Source organism: Rhopalosiphum maidis, chromosome 2 (assembly GCF_003676215.2).
Source record: "Rhopalosiphum maidis isolate BTI-1 chromosome 2, ASM367621v3, whole genome shotgun sequence".
In the NCBI taxonomy this organism is placed as follows: domain Eukaryota; kingdom Metazoa; phylum Arthropoda; class Insecta; order Hemiptera; family Aphididae; genus Rhopalosiphum; species Rhopalosiphum maidis.
In genome coordinates this window covers 88,356,259-88,376,390 of record NC_040878.1, presented here as the reverse complement: position 1 = coordinate 88,376,390, position 20,132 = coordinate 88,356,259, and the positions used below count along the sequence as shown (strand labels likewise).

Genomic DNA, 20,132 nt, shown 5'->3' with positions numbered 1-20,132 from the left:
ATACTTACTTGATTAAAAATCAAGAAAGTAAAATATGTATGATAAAAAATTGTGTACTAGTTAACTAGTTTTTTTTTTAAATAGAAGTTATTTAAAACATTGAAAAAACAGAGTAAACCGTATTTTATTAAATGTATATTCAATCTATAAATAGTTAATAAATTAACTTACTAGAGTTGGTTAAAATGTCAGTGGCAAAATTATTTTCTGGTGACCATGACTTTGGTCTTCCGCCGCATTTCATCAAATCATATCCACTGATATCTAATAACTTTGGCGGCATTAATCGTGTCGGCGGACTAGGTACGACGGGTTCGTCTTCTTTGTCTAACCGATCCGGTGGCGTGGCGTCTTTGTCACCTTCGCTTTGGGACCTCGGGGTATCCAAAGGCTTTTTAGGTGAATTAGGGGGTGTGATAAGGCCCGACGTGGCCACTAAGTTTGTTTCGGATTTGGAACGCTGTAATTTCTCGCGGTTTTTCATTGCGGCCAATATTCCTTGATAAGTCTCTAACTGTAGAATAAAGTGCTTGTTGGGTTTAATGCAGGTGCGTTTAGATTGTACGTGGTCAAGCGCTTTTTTAAAAGACCAGTTGTAAGCCTTCATAGCGTACGCGATAACGACGCTTGCAGACCGACTAACGCCCATTTTGCAATGTACTAAGACTTTAGAGCCCTCTTGTCTGAAAAAGTAAAATAAAATACACATTAAGTAAAGTGACGTTGATATTATAATTTTATAAATGTGTGTAAGTTTTACATACTCGGCTTTTGTGATGTATTTATATGTGTTGTCCCAGTGTTTTAATAGATCAGTCTTATCATCGTCATACACCCTGACGTTGAGATATTTGAACGAACCGGGGAAAAAATTGTCGATTTCCCGCGTCACATTCAGTATGTGTCGTACACTGAAAATATAATATATGTATATACATATATATTATATCATTATGTATGTATAATGTATATGTTATAGCGGTAGGAGACAGCTGTTCGAATTTCATCTATTTGAATATCAAGTGTTTGAATTTTTTGAACAATATACCTACCTATATATGTATATATATTATATAATGTTCAAAAATATTTAAAAAAAAAAATAAAATTTAAAATATTTATTTTTTTAACTGTTAAAATCGAATTTATTATTAAAATAACACAGATGTGCATTATATACTAGTTATAAAGTTAAACGTTTAAATATTTTTCTTAACAAATTTTAGACTAGAGTTAAATTTATTATAATAACTTAACTATAGATAGTTGAAGTATTATTTTATAGAAATAAATACTTTTTTTTCCGGTTAATTTAAAAAATAAAACTTTAAGTTAAAACATTTGATACGTTATACATATGATAAATCAAAAATTGAAGTAAAAACGAATTAATTATTTATTTATTTTATCACATTTTACGAACAATGACTTTTTACTTTTTAGATAAAAATAAATATTGCAGAATGGATTTTAAACAAAATGTCAAATTGTTATTTAAATAATTTAAAAATTACTATTTGTATCTAAGATGGTAATAAAAAAATAAAATTATTTTTAACCGCGTTATTATTTTCTTTTATACAAATTTTAAATTTTTAAAATTTAATTTATTGTTTGTTTATTACTATTAATTTTTAACTTAACATTGATAATGTTGAACTATACCTCACTTTGTTCTAGTTAGATAATTATTTTCATTAACTTATTCGCAGCTTTGAAAAATAACCAATACCTATGTATTTAATTCATTTAAATTTGGCTGACTTAAGTTATAATATGACATGAATATCGAAATATGCGGTCTTTGAACATTTTTTATTCGAACAGACGGTAGTTGAACACGTGACTTACTCCCAATATAGGAAAATATATATTATATATATATACAAACGATATATTATCCATGTATGTGATTCAATATCATAGCATAATAAGTTATGTGCATTGTGTTTATTAGTACTGTGCTTATATACCCGTTTCGGTTGAGTTCGTCGAGGTTCGATGCATTCCACTCGGAACCAAGGTAAACGTGAGGGAATATTTGCGTGGCCGCATCCATCTGGCCCAACACGGTGAGCATCTCTTGGTCGATGAACGGTTTGTATTCGCCTAGGTCCATGTCTAGCGTTTCCTCCAAACGGCCCCTGATGAACTTGGACGTCACTTCGTCCAAATCTACGCTCATCATGATTTCTTTCAGGGCACTGCGTATTACGCGTTCAGTTTCTTCGCGTTCGCTGGGTCTATAAGTAACCACGGATGAAAAATGCGGGTGATAAATACAAGTTTATGCAATTATACGATTAGCATTATAGTTATTATTGTTTAGACGATTGGACTTACTTCGTCCTCAGTGAATCAGGTGATGGAGGACGACGCGACTCGATTGAATCCATAGCGTTCCATTCGTTCAGACATGACTGGTCGGAGGAGATTTGTTTTTCGTAATGCGTTATCCAATCGTGGGTAAGGCCACCTTCGAAAAAGTTGTGTTCGCGGGCTTGAGCGCTTACCCGATGTAAAGATTGGAGAGCCGACCTAAGGATACAATTAAATGTTAATTAATATGAATTAATTATGTTTCTAAGAATTGAAATCTATTAACAATATTGCTAATAAAACATATATTTTATGACTTGGTGTGGTGCGATCGTACACTCAACTGCGGAAACGCTCTGAGTCTACGTATCGGCCCGGTGTTACTAGCTCCCGGATGGGTGACCACCCAGGATTTTAGTGACAAATCCTTGCCACACATACAAAAAGCTTGTTTTAATCTACTACCGTTCCTCCCCTCAACAAATGAATAAAAACCATCCATTGGCTTTTGTTGACGCGGATTAATTAATATAAAAAAAAAAACATATATTTTAAGTAAAAAATTAACAACCCCACCAAAAAAAAAAATTGTTTAATTTCTAACTGAATACGTGACAACAATAAAATTTAAAATCGGGTCTATACTCTATAATAGTTTCTTTTTTAAATGTAATATAATAATAGTAATATATATATATATATATATAGGGTAACATTTATTATATAACAAATAATAAATATTTAACAATTATTTATTTTATAATATGTCAATCAGGAAAACGTACTAGAATTTTGAAAACGTTTAAGAGTTTGTACACAACAAATAAATAATTGTTAAGGACTTGAGGCACGGTATACATTATACACCTATATAACATATTTAATCAATAACAACAACAATAACAATCGAGTTCGCGTTTTGACAGTTTCAAAACGACTGCTATAAGTGCAAACGTTTCAATAATATTTGGCCGTTTCTCAAGATTTAATAGTTTTTCATTTTGAGAGTTTTGTTCTCGGTGCTCGAGTCTTGAATACACATATACACTTATAAATGAATATAATTATTTTATAAGTTTTGTCCTAAATAAAATGATTATATACAGGATGATTCTTTTATCAAATAACACTCATTATTTCAAAAAGTATTAATGTTTTTGAAAATATTTTTTTTACATAGTTTCAAATTGTTAAAAAAAACAACGTTTTTATTAAAAAATTATATTTTTAAATATTTTTATCCTTATAATTTTTAAGTTTTTTACTTTTTTGAATGACAACATAGATTTTTAATTTCATATTTCAAAGCAGAATATTTTTTTGAGTATTTTGATACATAAAAATCGAATTTAGGGCGAGTAGTTAATAGGTTATACGTATTTAAAGTTTAGACAAGCGAAGTGGAGTGATACGGGGTTACACCGCAAAATGTTTGTCCACTACTCTGCCTGTCAAACTTTAAATAAGTATAACTCATAAACTACTCACCCTAAATTCGAATTTTATGTATCAAAATACTTAGAAAATTATTCTGCTTTGGAATATGAAATTAAAACACTATGATGTCATTCAAAAAAGTAAAAAACTTAAAAAATTATAAGGATAAAAAATATTTTAAAAAACATTAATACTTTTTGAAATAATGAGTGTTATTTGATAAAAGAATCATCCTGTATATCGTGACACGCCGCAATATAAGGACTTCATATTTAACATATTATATGGTTAGTGCTTTCTTTTATATAGCAACCAGATATAATAGTACAATCGAAGAGAGTATACATGAAAGTGTTTAGTTTGCCGAAGCCCACAATCGTTTTTTTTTGCAACTATTGTCTTCGGCGTCTATCGAAGAATAAAAGCCGTCACACACACATTACTGTCAGCTATATGGTGCCAGTACACCTGTGCATATAGTTTGAATAACAACGAAATCGTCAACATATCATAAATCATCGAAGACAAAAAAAAAATAAAAATAAAACAAAAAAGAGCACTACGATTCATCAACCGTTAAAAATTTAAATAAATAAACCAGCTTTCTTTCTCGTCGCAGGTATAATATAATATGTAATGTACCACAGGAGGACCAGACACTTGTTTATTGTTTGTGTTGCAGATTGTGCGTAAGGCCAAAAAATCAAATAATAACAGACTTGTGCGGGTGCAGAGAAAGCCGACGAACGTTTCTTTCCGAATTGGCTAGTGGCCATAAACGCGAGAGCGCGCTCGTACATTATTTTTATATGATATTGTTTGCCCGAGAGCACGTCATTTTATTTTCCTCGCGCCATTGCTGAGAGATAAGCTTGTCTATATAAGCAATACATATGGTCTCGTGTAAGTTAAAATATAATAGTGCGATTGCATTTTTTTTTTATTCCGAGAAAAATATATTATGCGCGTACTTGGCAGACGTCTCGAAGGAAACAACGGCGAGTACAATTGCAGCGTAATATACGCCGACATGTAAAATGATTAATGCATGAGCTGTAGATGCTGCACGCGTGCATTATGGTGCATTGAATTTAGACTCGAACAGGTTCGGACAGTTTGCGCGCGTATATTAGTGTTGAGAGTTTGAGACGGTCGTCGAATGTATAATATTGATACCTGTATAGATATGTATAGCCTATACAATGAATGTATTTACGAAGGATAATATTCATTAATCTATATCTACATTCATTTTTCAAGTATTTTTTAGTGTTTTTTAAATAAATGTTTTTATATGGTTTCGAGTATTTATTATAATAATATGTCCTTTTACAAAACATTTATTTTTTATCTTACCGCGATAGAAAAGAGAACGGAGTAGTGGATAACAACTTTCGGGGTTGTAAAGTTTGTACCCCATGCCATTACACTCAATTAAAATCTAACAAAATATTGGTTGTCATAATAATCGAATTGAAAACTAGTGGTCAATTAAATGAATTATTCTGGATGTATAACACGACGTAATTCATGTTGTTTTATAATATTGTGTTCACTATGCATTATATCTTGTTGTAGTAGTAAAAAAAATTTACAACATAGGCTACGTAACACGTATAAATATGCATTTTTAACGTTTTGTAGGTATAATAAAGGCCAACTAGCCTTGCGTACGACATTAGATGAAGGATTTGACACAGATTAGAATATTACGGAAACAAAAAAAAAAATAAATCTCAATCGAAAAAAAAAAACGAACGAACAGTTAGTTTACACCTGCAGTCGAAGAGTATAGATATACATATAATTACATTGGATATTCGTCGTTCTGGTCGTATGATTTTGCTACGGTATAACCGTTAAATGATTTACGGGATTTAAAATATGTTTCAGTCATGACAACTTTCTTTTAAATTTAAAACGCAGCAATAACGCGTCAAATCATTTTGCAGTTCCGCAGTGTGTGTATATACGATGAGAAATTATAACGCATTTTTTTACCGAATCAATATTTTGAATATATTCCAAGTAATAGCTAAAAAAGGCAATTTAAAAACCAAGAAGTTAAAACAATAAAAACGATTGAGCATGAACAATATAGTTTACATAGGTGTGTAAATATTAAAGTCTTTGTTTTTCTTTTGAAAACAGGATGGCTTTATAACAAACAGTTAAATGATCCGTCGACGGTGGTTGGACACATGGCAATTCAAAAATGAATATTATATATTTACTTACGTATACATCCCGTAACATTAATAAATAATGTGTCCTGGCGTCTGGCGATTGTTAAAATTAAATTCTATCGGCTCTAAGCGCGTGACGAATAGCGCATGGTTCGATCAATATATTATACATTATATACATCATGTTATTATTTATTATACAATACTAGAGTTCTTAAAGCGCGTACGTTATATATATTTATTTTTATTATTTGTTATCTGAAAGTTTTTTGCGTTCACGGCCAGTCGTTCGGACGTGAAACGCCGACAATGGAAATCTAAATGGAATCCCGTAATAATCGTAAAGGAAGAGAAAACCGGGTAAGTATAAACTACATTTTCTTATTGTGTCAGTGTCGCGTTCAGAAAATTGGGAATGCTTACATAAGAAGAATATAATAATATAGTAATAAGTAATAATATAATACGACGCCAAGAACGAATTGTATATATTGTCGTCGCAGCTCGCAATGGTTGTTGTTAATATATATATATATATATTTCGTTTTAAGTCTATGACAAATTACGTCCTCGTCGCACCCCGCATGGTTATAATATACGCTATAAACAGCATGATACTATCAATAGTAATTATCGTAATTCCAAAATATATTGACTTTTTTTAAAACTGAATGTGATCTTAACATTCTTTGTATTCTAGATCTATAATCTCATCTTAAATCGAAATTGTATGTAATAGTGTTGTTATGATTTCACTTACGAATAATCTGTGGATAGTATAATCAAATGTTAGAATTGTGTATTATTCAATATTTAAAAAAAGTTGATCATATATACTCTTAACAATTGGTCTTTGTTAAAAATATCACTCTATATACATTAAACATAAATTTATATATGTACCTACAGTCTATACTGTATATATAGTTGCGTTTCAATTATAACAGGGGGCGCGTGGTTCTACATAATAAGCAATTGGAAAAAGCCAATGTACTCGTAAAATCCGTACACGATCCAGTCATTACACTGAGAAGGGGTGAAGTTTATGAAGGGCGAGCTATTGTATATAGGGGTTGTATATGTATGTATAAGCCCGCAAAACAGGCGCCACTTTAATCGCATTTTAATGGTGGGGGTCTCGATGAAAAGGGCTTTTCCAGATCCTACACGATACCGGACTCACAATTGGTTTAGAAGATATATATATATATTTTTTTCAATTTCATTTACACACGACTACTGCTGTACATTATACTGCAGTGCAGTATTATATTGGAAAAATAAACTTAAGCAATAATTCAAATATGAATATTTGTTGAGAATACAATGGTTAAGTTAAGTTTTTTGTGCATTGAACATCATGTTGATATTTCAACGAAACTGGGTCGAGTGAATTAGGCCTATTAAATGCAAAGCCTACAGCTGATTCACGGTTGCAGTGAAAACGAAGGATGTTGACAGCAAACAATAATAACTGCAGAAGCAAGTCCTGCGTATTTTAAATGAAAAAATATTAAAAACGTAAAATAAGAGCAACAATAGGAAACTATTTATTGTAAATAATACTCATAAAGATATGCATTAACTATAGAGTATTAAATTAAGCGAAAACATCATATTTATTTTTACCGAGACAACTACAGATGATACTTTGAACTTAAAAAAATTATGATCACGGATGTATTGCGTAGGCGCGCAATATACATATATAATGTAGGTATGGAATACATTACATATTGAGTAGTACAAAGGGTAAAGGTATACTAATGATGTAATATATTCAACATAGTAAAATCGTATTGTGTAAGACCGAGATATTAACGCGTATATTATACAAAAATGTAAAATATTGGGGTATAATATAAATAACTTAAGGACCGTAATATAATATGAGATGTCGTCTTGCAGTGATAAATATTTCGCTTATTTGCTTTAATGCGTGACAATTACAAGCTTCGTAGTAAATTATATGGTTATAAAATAATGTTATACATTATAGTTGCGTCGTTTGTAGTACTCAGCGTTTAAATGTTTTATTTAAAACGATTAGTGACCGCAGAAAATATATATTTTTAAAAATGGTCTGATTTTGAGCCGGCGACCTCAATGTTTTTGTTGACGAACGCGTATTTCAGACGACATAATATCAATAAAAATAATAACAATCCAACTATTTCAAGTGGTCGAACACTGGTGCAGATTTAGAAATCTGAAGAGGTGGTGTGGAGGGAGAGGCAAAGCAAGGGCGAACCTAGAAATAATAGAGTGGTCGGGTTACTGATAGTGTTGAAAACAAACGGTAACCGACCTTTTCAGAGAGTATAAAAATCGGTGCCAAAGGCCCATTTAAGTACAGGCAACGAGGAGGCGCGGGTGGGATACCGATGATATACATATTAATCAGTCCTCCTCGGCTAATTTTAACGCGTTCTTAATTTAGTATATTATACAGTTAGTACACACCTATGAACAGAGATGGGAATACGAATTATGGAAGGGCAGAGAGAGGCGAAGGAGTGATTTTTTTTTTTATATAGAGATTGGGATATGTCACGAGGGTTTGACGAACTTTGAGAATTGGCTTTTGGCACCAGCAGCGATTAGTAGGTCTCCAATTATGTGTCTCTGTATCGGCAAGACCGATCTTCTCGTCAACGCGTTAAATGTTAGGCGGGAGACGAGAGTCGTTGTCGACGATGCTGCCAACGGAGAAGCTCACTGACGATGCAGAGGTCAGGGCCTGATAATTAATATAAGTACCTCTATACCTATGTACGAATCCGTGGCGTTTTCATTTGGATAGCACACAATTTATAATATATACGTATAAAATGTATAATATTATGCACATTATGCACTGTTATATTATTGTAGGTAAAAGATAGGACAAAATGACGTATACAATAACGAGCGACGGCCGACACACCGAACCGGTTAACGGTATACCCGCCGACGACTATAATATCGCGATAAAAAGAACACAACAAGCGTGCGCGCGCCACAACTGGTTCGCTGCGCGGTGTGCTACATCGGCGACCGATGAAACTCGCTTACTATACTAGCGTCGTATCCACGCTCCGCCCGTCGTTCCAAATTTAATAATATATTATTACGTTTAAGTTTAATAGCGATGACGGTCAACAACAATTGTAACGTATTTAGGGCTCTAGTGGTGTTTAGAACTGGGAATGAAGTTCCATTAAAAACGTTACTTTATTTTACTAAATCTGTTGGTACTGTATTGTAAGCGCACGGATAGTAAATAAATAACAACATATATGTTCTAGCTGTAGATGGCCGTATATGGTAATAAAATCGTAGAAAATCGGTCTGTTTTAGTACCTAGACGAGTTGGAAACTGTGACATTGTGATACGGAGGTATAGATCGATGGTACAAGACTCGTATAATATTATGATATAGTGTATAATATTAAATTATATATAATATTGTAGTGCACGCACGAGATTAACCTCTCTCGGAGCGAGCAGTTCGAGAGCGCGGAGATCAATGCAAACAAGGCCGCGAATACAGTACGCTAGCGAAGACTGATAGATGGGCTCGACGAATTATTTCGTAATATACCAACGATAAGCGCAATACGCATAATATTATAATAGATCCTATTCGTGCGAATGCATGTGTGTATACTGAATATACGCACAGTGGACGTCCGGTCACGATAAACGCTCGTAGAATCCCATCTCGAACAGTCACGACGACTTTCTAACGACGAAGGATGATCGAAATCCGAAATATTGCGATCCGTGGACGTGGTGCAGGAGAGGAGAAATAGTGGAAGAGATCGTGCACTGCAAAAATTAGACGCGACAGCAGATACCTAATATAATATTGTTTTGCGATCGCATATTTCGTATACCTACGCATATAATATATATAATACACTAAATCGCTATTTCCGTATATAAATTGTTAATTTAGTTTTGATTAGTTGCGTGCTTACGAAGTTTGTTGCCTTCACTAGAATCTTACATTTTTATTTCGATATATTTTCGATGATCTTGCTCCCGCCAGATTGTATTTATGTATGTATTATAATAATAGGAACCCAGTAATCGACGCTACTGTTTATGCTATTTGATTAACATTTTTCATTGTTTCAATAAGATAGCTGAATGACCCGTTACTGCCGGGTTATAGTAAAAAAAAAAAAAAAAAATAGGATAGTAGAATATTTTTATTTATGTATATATGTATATAAATATAACTTATAAAAATGCTCTAATGAAAATGTCTATGAATATGTTTATTAATATTATAGAATTCGAAGTTTAAAGAATAACCAATGCTCGCATTTAAATGATAAATTACCCAAATCATAGGAAGTAACATGAGATATATTATGAGATAAAGCGCATATATAACCTAATTGAAATGCACTCTGATTTTGATTTAAATTATTCTCATTGCAGTTTTTTCTTTCACGTCTCCCAGTTAAAGAATGAGTACTACGCTTCCTTTTAGCGTTTGCATTTATTTTTTTTTTGGTAGAATAAATTCATTTTTAATATTTGTATTATTACCAAAAACTAAAACACAATAATGTCCTGCGTCAACAGGGCCAGAAAAAAATAAATTACACATTGTAACACCTGAACTATAATCAACAAACTCAGTAAGATCATTAGATCTATACACACGAAATATATAATCTGGATAACGACGACTAATGCTTTCAAGTTCAACGTGACCAGGCTGGTTAAATAGGCTATTTACCATCAGTGCTCATTAAATTTTCGTAATCGTTATAATTATAAATAGTTAATCTATACGAAGGATCACCAATAATGAATTCTTTATACATTTCCCAATTATTTATTACGAAGTTAACGACTCTAGATCGAATTTGTCGAAGATTTTCTTGTGTACCGAATATTGCAAATGCTAAGGAACGAAATAAACAATTTCCATTGCCTAATATGGGAGTTAATTGATATTCCATTTTGTAAATAATAAAATTAATAGTTAAATATAAATATAGTTACATGTAAATAATCTATTATATTATTAAAACGTGAGGAGATTTCTTATGACAGTTATATCTAAAGTTCTACCGGGTCGATTTTTACGATTTTTTTTGACGGAATCGAAAATAACGATAACGTAGTAGTATATTATTATGCAATAGACCTTATATAAGGTCTATGATATTATGTAGGAGTAGTGGGAAGGGGATAGATCAGGGGTGGACACCCGCAGCCTGCGGTAGATTTTGATGCGGCCCTCACTTCAGTTTAAAAACCATGAATTAATTGTATATAATATATTAATATTACGAGAACAAATTTATTTTAAGAATATAAAATTATAAAACATCAAACAAATTGTAAGAGCCGATGCACACGTCCGTGTTTTTACCGTTGCGGCATTTTATGTATTTCGCTGTGTTGGGCAAATACAACCCCAAGAATAGCGAGAAATATGCTTCTTTGAATTTAATTTTAGTTAATGAATTTGAAACCAGTTTTCAAGATTTTCGTAAGAATATTCAACTCTTTGCTATTTTTGCAACATCATTTTCGGTTGATATTACAGTTGTGGAAACTAAATTTCTAATGGAATGCATTGAGCTGCAATCAGATATTCAACTCAAAGAAAAATTCAATCAGTCATCTTTATTAGATTTTTATAAATTATATCTACCCAAAGAAACATATCCAGTCCTTCATGACCATGCCTTATTCATGTTCTCGCTTTTCGGCAGTACCTACATTTGCGAACAATTGTTTTCAAGAATGAAAAACACAAAGAGTAAGAATCGGTGCACTATACTAGACAAGCACCTTGAAAGCTGTTTAAGGATTGCCGCAACTTCAATCGATCCAGATATTGATTCATTACTTTCACAAAAAAAGCAATTTCAAATTTCCCATTAAATAACTTTTTTAAACCAAAACTTTTTTTTTATTATAAATAAATATATTTTTCTGTGTACTTATCATTAAATATTAATACTTGTAAAAATATTTTTGCTTATTATTCACTATTGTAAAATTATAAAAAAATGTATTGTTGTATTATAAAATATAATTTAATCATTAAATTTGAATGTATTATTATTAAAAAAAAAGAATGTGGCCCTCGACAACTTCTACCTATATGATGTGGCCCAGTCTTAACAAAAGGTTGGACACCCCTGGTATAGATAGTACCCACATAGTACAGTCGTCGCCGCCGCCGACGATGACGCAACAGTACTGCAGTAGCCGCTAGAGTAGTGGGGGTTATAAACATGTGTGTGTGTGCACACGGCAGGCAACGCAGGCTGCTATACGTAACTACAGGGGAAACTAAATAGTTCCAAAAACTATTAAATTGATACATTTTCGGACTTAGATGGCTCATTTAAACACCAAATACTTGCGTTTAAAAAAAAAATCGTGAAAATCGGCCCGGTAGAACTTCAGATATAACTGTCATAAGAAATCGCCTCACGTTTTAATAATATAATAGATAGATTACGTCCGTTCTAGCTATAACAATTTCATTACTTTTGAGATTCAAATACGAATTATTCATTATATGTGTATATTTATGAAAATAATAAACATTGGGACAAAAATAAATATGCAAATAATACTCGAACACGTTTATAGGTTTATGAACCTTTAAAATTCTTGTGTCGTTTATATATATGTTTATTTATAAAAAACATCACCTAATGTGCAGATGACTTATTGAAAAAATAAATAGAGATTACATTAAATCTTTATTTTTATTTTTTAAATCCTTACTTATATTTTATCAAATAATGACGTGGTGATATTTTAATGTCAGACTTTGGGTCGAAGATAACACTTAATGAGATTTAATATTGTCAATACTTGACATATGTAAAATACATGTTTTTGTGAAACAATCAAGTATAAGATTTAAATTGCTAGTTTAGAGATAAAATACGTGATACACTGATACGTCATGTACATATTGTAAGTTTATAATCATAATTAATATATTATTTTATTATATTAGACATCACCATACATAAAATCTCTGTATAGCCGCGATCTTATCAAACAATAATATATTATACAATTTATAAGTTTAATTTTTGCACGACGTGCAATCTATTGTACACTTGATAGTTTGGCTGGCTTTTATAATACCTATTCTGCATTATAAGCAGAGATCGTCATTATCCCTATGATAGACACCACCTGTAGTTAATCTGAATTTCGATTATATGCGGATAATGTACGACCGGAGAAATTCAAAATTTAACTTCTATAGGTGTACTTATATTTTCGTTTTAATTAGATACCTGTTTTGATTAATCAGGTTATTTTTAATAAAAAAAAAAAAATCTCAAGATATATATTACTAAATATTGATCTCAATGATTATTACAAGAATTAATTAATAAATTAATAAATATACAACATAAATATTATACATACGATATGCCTAAATCTAATTATTACATTTCCAGCAAATAATCTAGAAAAAAAAATTATATTTAATCATCACTTGTCAATCAAGACAGCCAACCGGAGGACGTGCCTATAATATTCATACTACATATTATGATTGAGGTGTACCTTCGACGCGCGACGTGCTGACGTCCATAAATGGATTAAATTCAGGTATCCCCAAACTACTGCACTCGATCGAGATAACACTCTTCACCATTATTACTGATGTTATTATTATTATTACTATTACTACTAATAGTACTACTTTTATTACTATCAGTATTATATTAAAGAGATGGAATCACGTATGTAACATACCATATAAGGTATAACGACTGTTTTGTCGGTTTTATGCAGCTAAAATTATTTATTCTACACAAATCGTTTGATGGATGAGGTTTATAATTTTTTTCTCTGTTCTTTTGCAAATCCACTATCAAATACCCAGATGAAAATTACCTAAATGATACATGGAATAACAGGGAAGTGTAGATGACCTATAGAACGTAGTTATTCTTATTGTTGAACATAAAAAGTTCGTTAAACTCGAGTAAAACAATTTCAAATCGATACACGTAACACATTGGTTATTTATTATTACTATAGCTAGTATATTATTATACATGTAGTCTAATTCTATAACATTGGAAAGGGTAATGTTTCATGACAAATTTTTTTGATTAAATGAATGAATCTTTTCCAAAGACTATTATATGATTTGCAGGCTACAAGTACATCTACGCTGCATTATTTAAGATGATATGTGTATTGTTGTAAAGACGTTTAAAAAAAAAAAGTTATATCAACAGGAAAATTATATGAACCTACAGAGAAATAAATAAGTAAAACAAAGCTGACAAGTGTGTAATGTATATACACTTTTTAAGTATTACTAATCTAAATGCTACTAATGTTTTGCATATTATGCATAATGCATAAAATTGCATCGATAATTTATGTATATAGGCACATAGGAAAATCGGAATAAATAACTTTTAGGTTTCGTAATTTTTACTTCGTTCTATCTTTAACAAACAAACTTGTAAATTTATTCAAATTTACAGGTTAGGTTAGGTTGTATAAAACTGTTAATATATTATCTGACCTTATTTGGTAAATTACTTTTTTTCTTATTATTATATATTTTAGCAAGCAAAAATTATTTTTCTTAAAACTTAAAAACACAATAGTCGGAAACTAAATTGTATTTTTACCTGTGTAAGGTAGAATTAATTAATTTAATTACTGAACATAATATTAGAATATTGTTGCACAGCGTTAAGAACAAAAAAACAAATTGAAAAAATATAATACTTTAGTAGTACAATGTAGTAAATGATAATATACTTTTTTTTAATTTTATAGGATTGTCCGTGATAAATGTCTGTGAAGACTCGAATAATAAAATACATATACATATAATATAATATGGACGATGTTGATAGTTATTAAACCTAATTGTTGAATTATACCATATCTATTATCTATACACATAATATTATGATAAAACTGTCCATTTTGTTTGTAAATTAAAGCAAAACAAATTTGATTCAAGATTCCAAGAATTCTTTAAAAACAAAAATTTAACAATAATTCACACATATTATAACAAACAAAATATACAATTTTATTTAAACTTTTTGAGGATAATTTTACGACAGTACATTTTTTGTTTGTATTTCTGCTCGATAAAAACACAAAATGTAAAAATGATATGGTATTTGATAATACAATTGGTATATAAAATTGTCAGCAATATTTGTAATTTCTTCTACAGTAAAAAATGTAATTATGATGCTATTAACAAACGATACACCATACACAGCTTATATACGTGGTAAATAAACTCATTTACTGGCATAACAAAATGATAGCAACTACTATTATGTTTTTAAATCTATGGTATTGCAACAGAGCAACAGATACCTCATTATTTTGTTTACTTATATTTTATGTTGCGGTGTAATAATCTACTTCTAATAGCTTGAGAAAAAAAAAACGTTTTAGTGTTGAGTGTGTTAGAGTTATTACACAAAAAGAAAATAAAGAAATTGATAAGCACGTAAGAAAATTATTATTCATTTGACATGTAACTCCTCTTTATAATATACATTAAAATAAAAGTGTGTTTTTCAAAACATCAATAATACTTATTGATATGCTGTAACATATCAAAGCAGAGTGGTTAATTTTAAGAATATTTATTTGCTTAGAGGATATTTCATAATTTATAGTTTAAAATTAAATAAAAATTGAAATGCTCATAACTTAAAAAATAAAAAGTTAGACCTTCTTTAAAGGGTATTTCTTCATTATTTTAGGTATATTTTCATATGACGTCGGCCCGTCACTTCCCCTGGAATACATTGCATGTATAATGTATATAGTTATTTATATTCATAGAATCCAGTAAAAAATTCAAAAAGTAAAATTGAATTTGTTATGAATTAATAGCTAAAGAAAAACGGTATTTAGCGTTTTCCAAAAATAATAGATTTTTAAGGATATCTTTGTAATTTATAAATTGCATTTTGTGCATAGACAGTTTAACTTTAAGTACATAAAAGTGGACAACAAGACAAGTGAGAACTACTTTAATATTAGGTATCGAGTGACCCACCCACTATATAATTAATGTGTTGTTAAATTTGAATTCAATGATATATTAATATACATATGAAAAACTATAATGGCCAAATTCAAACTTAAGCTATTAACATTTAACATTTAATACATTTTTAACTACAACATTTTTTTGCAATTAGTTTTCGTGATTTTTGTTAATATTTTAACTTCAAACATGGTAATAAAGAAAATCAGGCATATAAACCTTTAATATTTTTATATAGTTTTAATAACAACTCATGATTCCCCGTGTATTAAATTTTTTAATTACATATAATAACACCTATATAGGCAGTCAAATACTAATTTCTATTTGTTATTACAATATAAATTTTTTTAAATTTGTTATTTTATAAAATCTATTGGAAATCACATAGTAGTAGTTATGTGATGTTACATTTGAGACTTAGAAATACAATTTCTGACATGTTAAAATCACATTTATGCACACAGGAAACTTTATGACCAAACTAAATTTTTTTATCTATAATTATTGAACAAATCTTTAAAAAAATAAAAAATTCTCACGACGGCCATAAATAATTCAAAGAGTCAATATATTTTGAAAATTATGCAATGTAAAGAAAATGCTAATGCTTGTGTAAACATTTCGTAAAAATGTATCTATGGTTATTATTATTTTTAAATTAATCCCAAAATAAGAAAATTGATTTTGTCGAAAATTAGTTTTATGTAGAAATTTTCATTTTTTCTATTTAGGTCCTTTGTATTTTGAAAGTACTGCGATTTTTTATTTTGACTTCCTAGAGTACCTACCAACTAATTTCGTCGCTTTTATATCAGGAAATATATTAAAATCAAAAGTTTTTTACCGTTTTAAAAGACGATGACAGACCAAAAAAAGGTGGGCAAGTAGATATCACTCTGCTGTATAGTAGAGAAGGAGAGTAGGTCACTATAATGGATGTGTTAAATTTGAATGCAATGGCAGGTATCATGTATACAAAAAATGATTCTGAATGGAGATGATTTATCAGTCTAGGATAATTAGTAGGCTATATTATATAATTATCTATATTTAAATTGTGATATATCGTTATTTTACGAGATTTCGTAAAAAATTAAATTTCATACGCTCATAAAATTTTTCTACATCGACACTAGAATTCTTTTTTTTACAGTTATTTGCATAAAAAGTTATTGAGAACCTTGGGCTGGGATTTTTAACCTTAGATATAAATTACAAACATTTTATAAATTTTTAACTTCAAAATTCCTTGCAAATTTTAGTGATTTTGACATATTTTGTAAATATTTGAACTTTTAATGCTTATAAACAAAAATTGTGACTAACGATTTTTGATTTTTTTTTTTTACTACGATAATTACAACTTATAATAAACCTTGTATTAAATTTTAAAGATTTTTTGGAAAGCCATATTTTTTTTATAGGCATTTCAAAAAAAAAACTTAGAAAAATCAAAAATTTCAATAGTCTATAAATAGCTTTAAAAAAGTTAAAATATTTTGAAAATTTAATTGTAAATAGATAACGCTAATATAAACATTTGGTGAAAATTTCAAGTATTTACAATGATTTGTTTTTGAGTTACAGCAAAATAAAAAAATTGATTATGTGTAAAAATTTCTGTTTTCCCGTCATCTTTTTAGGGTTTTTTCCAACGCTTATGAAAATGACTGGACATTTTTTTCTTTTTACCCCCCCCCCCCCCCCCCAAAAGTACCAACTAGATGAATTTTCCTTTTCAAAGAGGGGCTGAAGTCAAAAACCATTATTTCTACTCCAAATCGTGACGATAGACACACAAAAAAAAAACATACATCATTGTAAAATTAATACATTCCTCACTTCGTTCAAATCTAAAATATATTTAGTAAGTACTTATAGTAATTTATGAATAAATGTAATAGTTATATTTTGTCAACTGATAATGAATTATTAATGAATCATAAATAGGCATATACTATATTGATAATAAATTGGTATTTATAATCAACGATACAGTATCAATAATTTAAATCACACTACGTAACCAAACAAGAATTAAAGACGTTTAAGTATGAATCAACTGGCTTCCAAAAATGCAGTTTTGTTTGATTGTTTTTCTTACATTAATCTATTACAGGTGAAACATGTGTACCGAAGTTGTTTTCCATTTTGTTATCAAAATGATAATTGCAAAATAATATAAAACTGGTCTCACGGCTGAATTACATAATAATTCCATTTGGGAACCGTGTCACGCTGCGCCGCCGCCGCCTTAGAGCTTCTCCATTAACTGCGCAGTGGTACGTCGAGCGAAACGTAGTTTTAGGGACTAGCTAGCATAGTAACATAATATTAAATGTGTCGAAAATCGTAATTTTAAGATATATAACTATATAAGTATTTGCGTATTATAAAATATACGAAAATTGTGTATCTCGTTATGTGATAACATAACGTATTATAGTCTTATCGGTCCGCTGCGTTATACGTCTTGTGAAACTATTGACCACAACAAGGTTATATACTAATAAGTAATATTACTTATAAGTTATTATTGTAGTAGTAAATACGAATTTATTTTAAATTATTTATTAATGCTATTTATCTTAAAATTATTTTAATCATGGTTTGGTTTCATGCACTAATAATAAACATTTTAATATTTTATAACACATTCATCCTGTATACGTATTATAACAGATATATACTTTTTAGTAATAATTATTTTTAGTAAGTATTTAAAAAGTTGATGGTAGAATGGTATTATAAACGAAAAGAAATATAAAAATATTTTCTTAAACAATTTTCATACAATTATAGGTAGGTATAATTTTATAAAACACGTTAACTTACCACATGGCTTGTACCGAGACGGGTTTAAAAATATGTTGGCGGCTGCATACGCTAACGCTAAATCCTCTGAAAAATAAAACAAATGTCATTTAGCTGACGAAGAAATAAAAGAAAGTTATTCGAGAACACTATTGTTGTCGATTATGAGCAACATCGTTAAATATTGAGATGCAAGTAATAAAAAAATGTATAAATTATTATTTTTCTTTTGTACAGTATAGAAACCGAGATGTATATAGCTGGAAACTGATAATGGAGCTTTACTCAGGGAAGTCCACTGGCAAAAGCCACCATTCACCAATAAAACCAAAATAAAAATTACTATGTAAAGAAAAGGAACTTTACAATAGGTCTCATAAAATATGAACTATATTGTCATACTAAATTAAATAATAAAAATAATATAATAACACTAAATGAGTAAAGTAAAAAATTAATATAGATAAAATTGAAGATATTAATAGTATAGTATATTTTTTTAAATAATATTATACTCATACAATCGCGCCTACATTATGCACATTGTTAAAATTTAAAACAAATTAAGTAAGGAAATTATTAAAAATATTACCAAGTCAATATTTGACAATTTAAATGAAAATTAACGAATTACATAACTATGAGATAATTTTTATTCAAGTAAGTGCTAAAATGATTAAATAAGTATAAGTTGTTATCATTAATTATTATACAGATAAAAATATTTAAAACTTAACCTAAACTGATTGCAGTATGGACATTATAATTTTACATTATTTATTATTTAAAATGCATATTATTTACCAACTAAGAATTTTAATGTTTCCTAATTTACTATGCAAATTAATAGTAAAAATGTATTCGATAATATTTTTATCGTTTGTAGATTATATAAGTAGATAATAAGTATTCTGTTTATCCATAAAATAACTATCATAACGAAACCTAAATGCAATCCGATAATTGTAATTTAAAATATCTTGAGTGGAATCTATCAGGCATATTAAAAAATGTATAATTGAGAACATTATGAAATTTAATAACATAATAGTATAGAAAAAACTAATAAAATATTTTTTTAGCGTTGACAACAACTTTAAGTTTTTATATAAAAAACCTTTTTAAAAAGTTTAACGTTAAAATATAACATAAGTAGCTATAGGTATAATTTATACATATATATATCCTATAATATATACAAAAATACAAAGTTATATCTTATGTTTAAAAAAAATTCATGATTGGTTATTAAAATATATGAATTTTTAAATAAAAAATGTTTATACTATCTTAATTAGTATTTTTATTTAAGAAAAAATTTGAAAAAATT

The 20,132-nt window shown here is 29.3% G+C and overlaps 1 protein-coding gene across 2 annotated transcripts in view; it reads right to left on the bottom strand.

Moving 5' to 3' along the window:
- LOC113551738 (protein phosphatase Slingshot) overlaps positions 1–20,132 on the bottom strand; it is a 68,418-nt gene that overhangs the window by 4,364 nt on the left and 43,922 nt on the right. For both annotated transcript variants that reach the window (XM_026954174.1, XM_026954173.1), the window contains exons 5-9: positions 18,824–18,889; positions 2,344–2,538; positions 1,974–2,243; positions 765–911; positions 172–683 (exon numbers count right to left, since the gene is read on the bottom strand). In XM_026954174.1, coding sequence (XP_026809975.1) covers positions 172–683; positions 765–911; positions 1,974–2,243; positions 2,344–2,538; positions 18,824–18,889 — 1,190 coding nt within the window. The remainder of the gene's footprint in view (positions 1–171; positions 684–764; positions 912–1,973; positions 2,244–2,343; positions 2,539–18,823; positions 18,890–20,132) is intronic.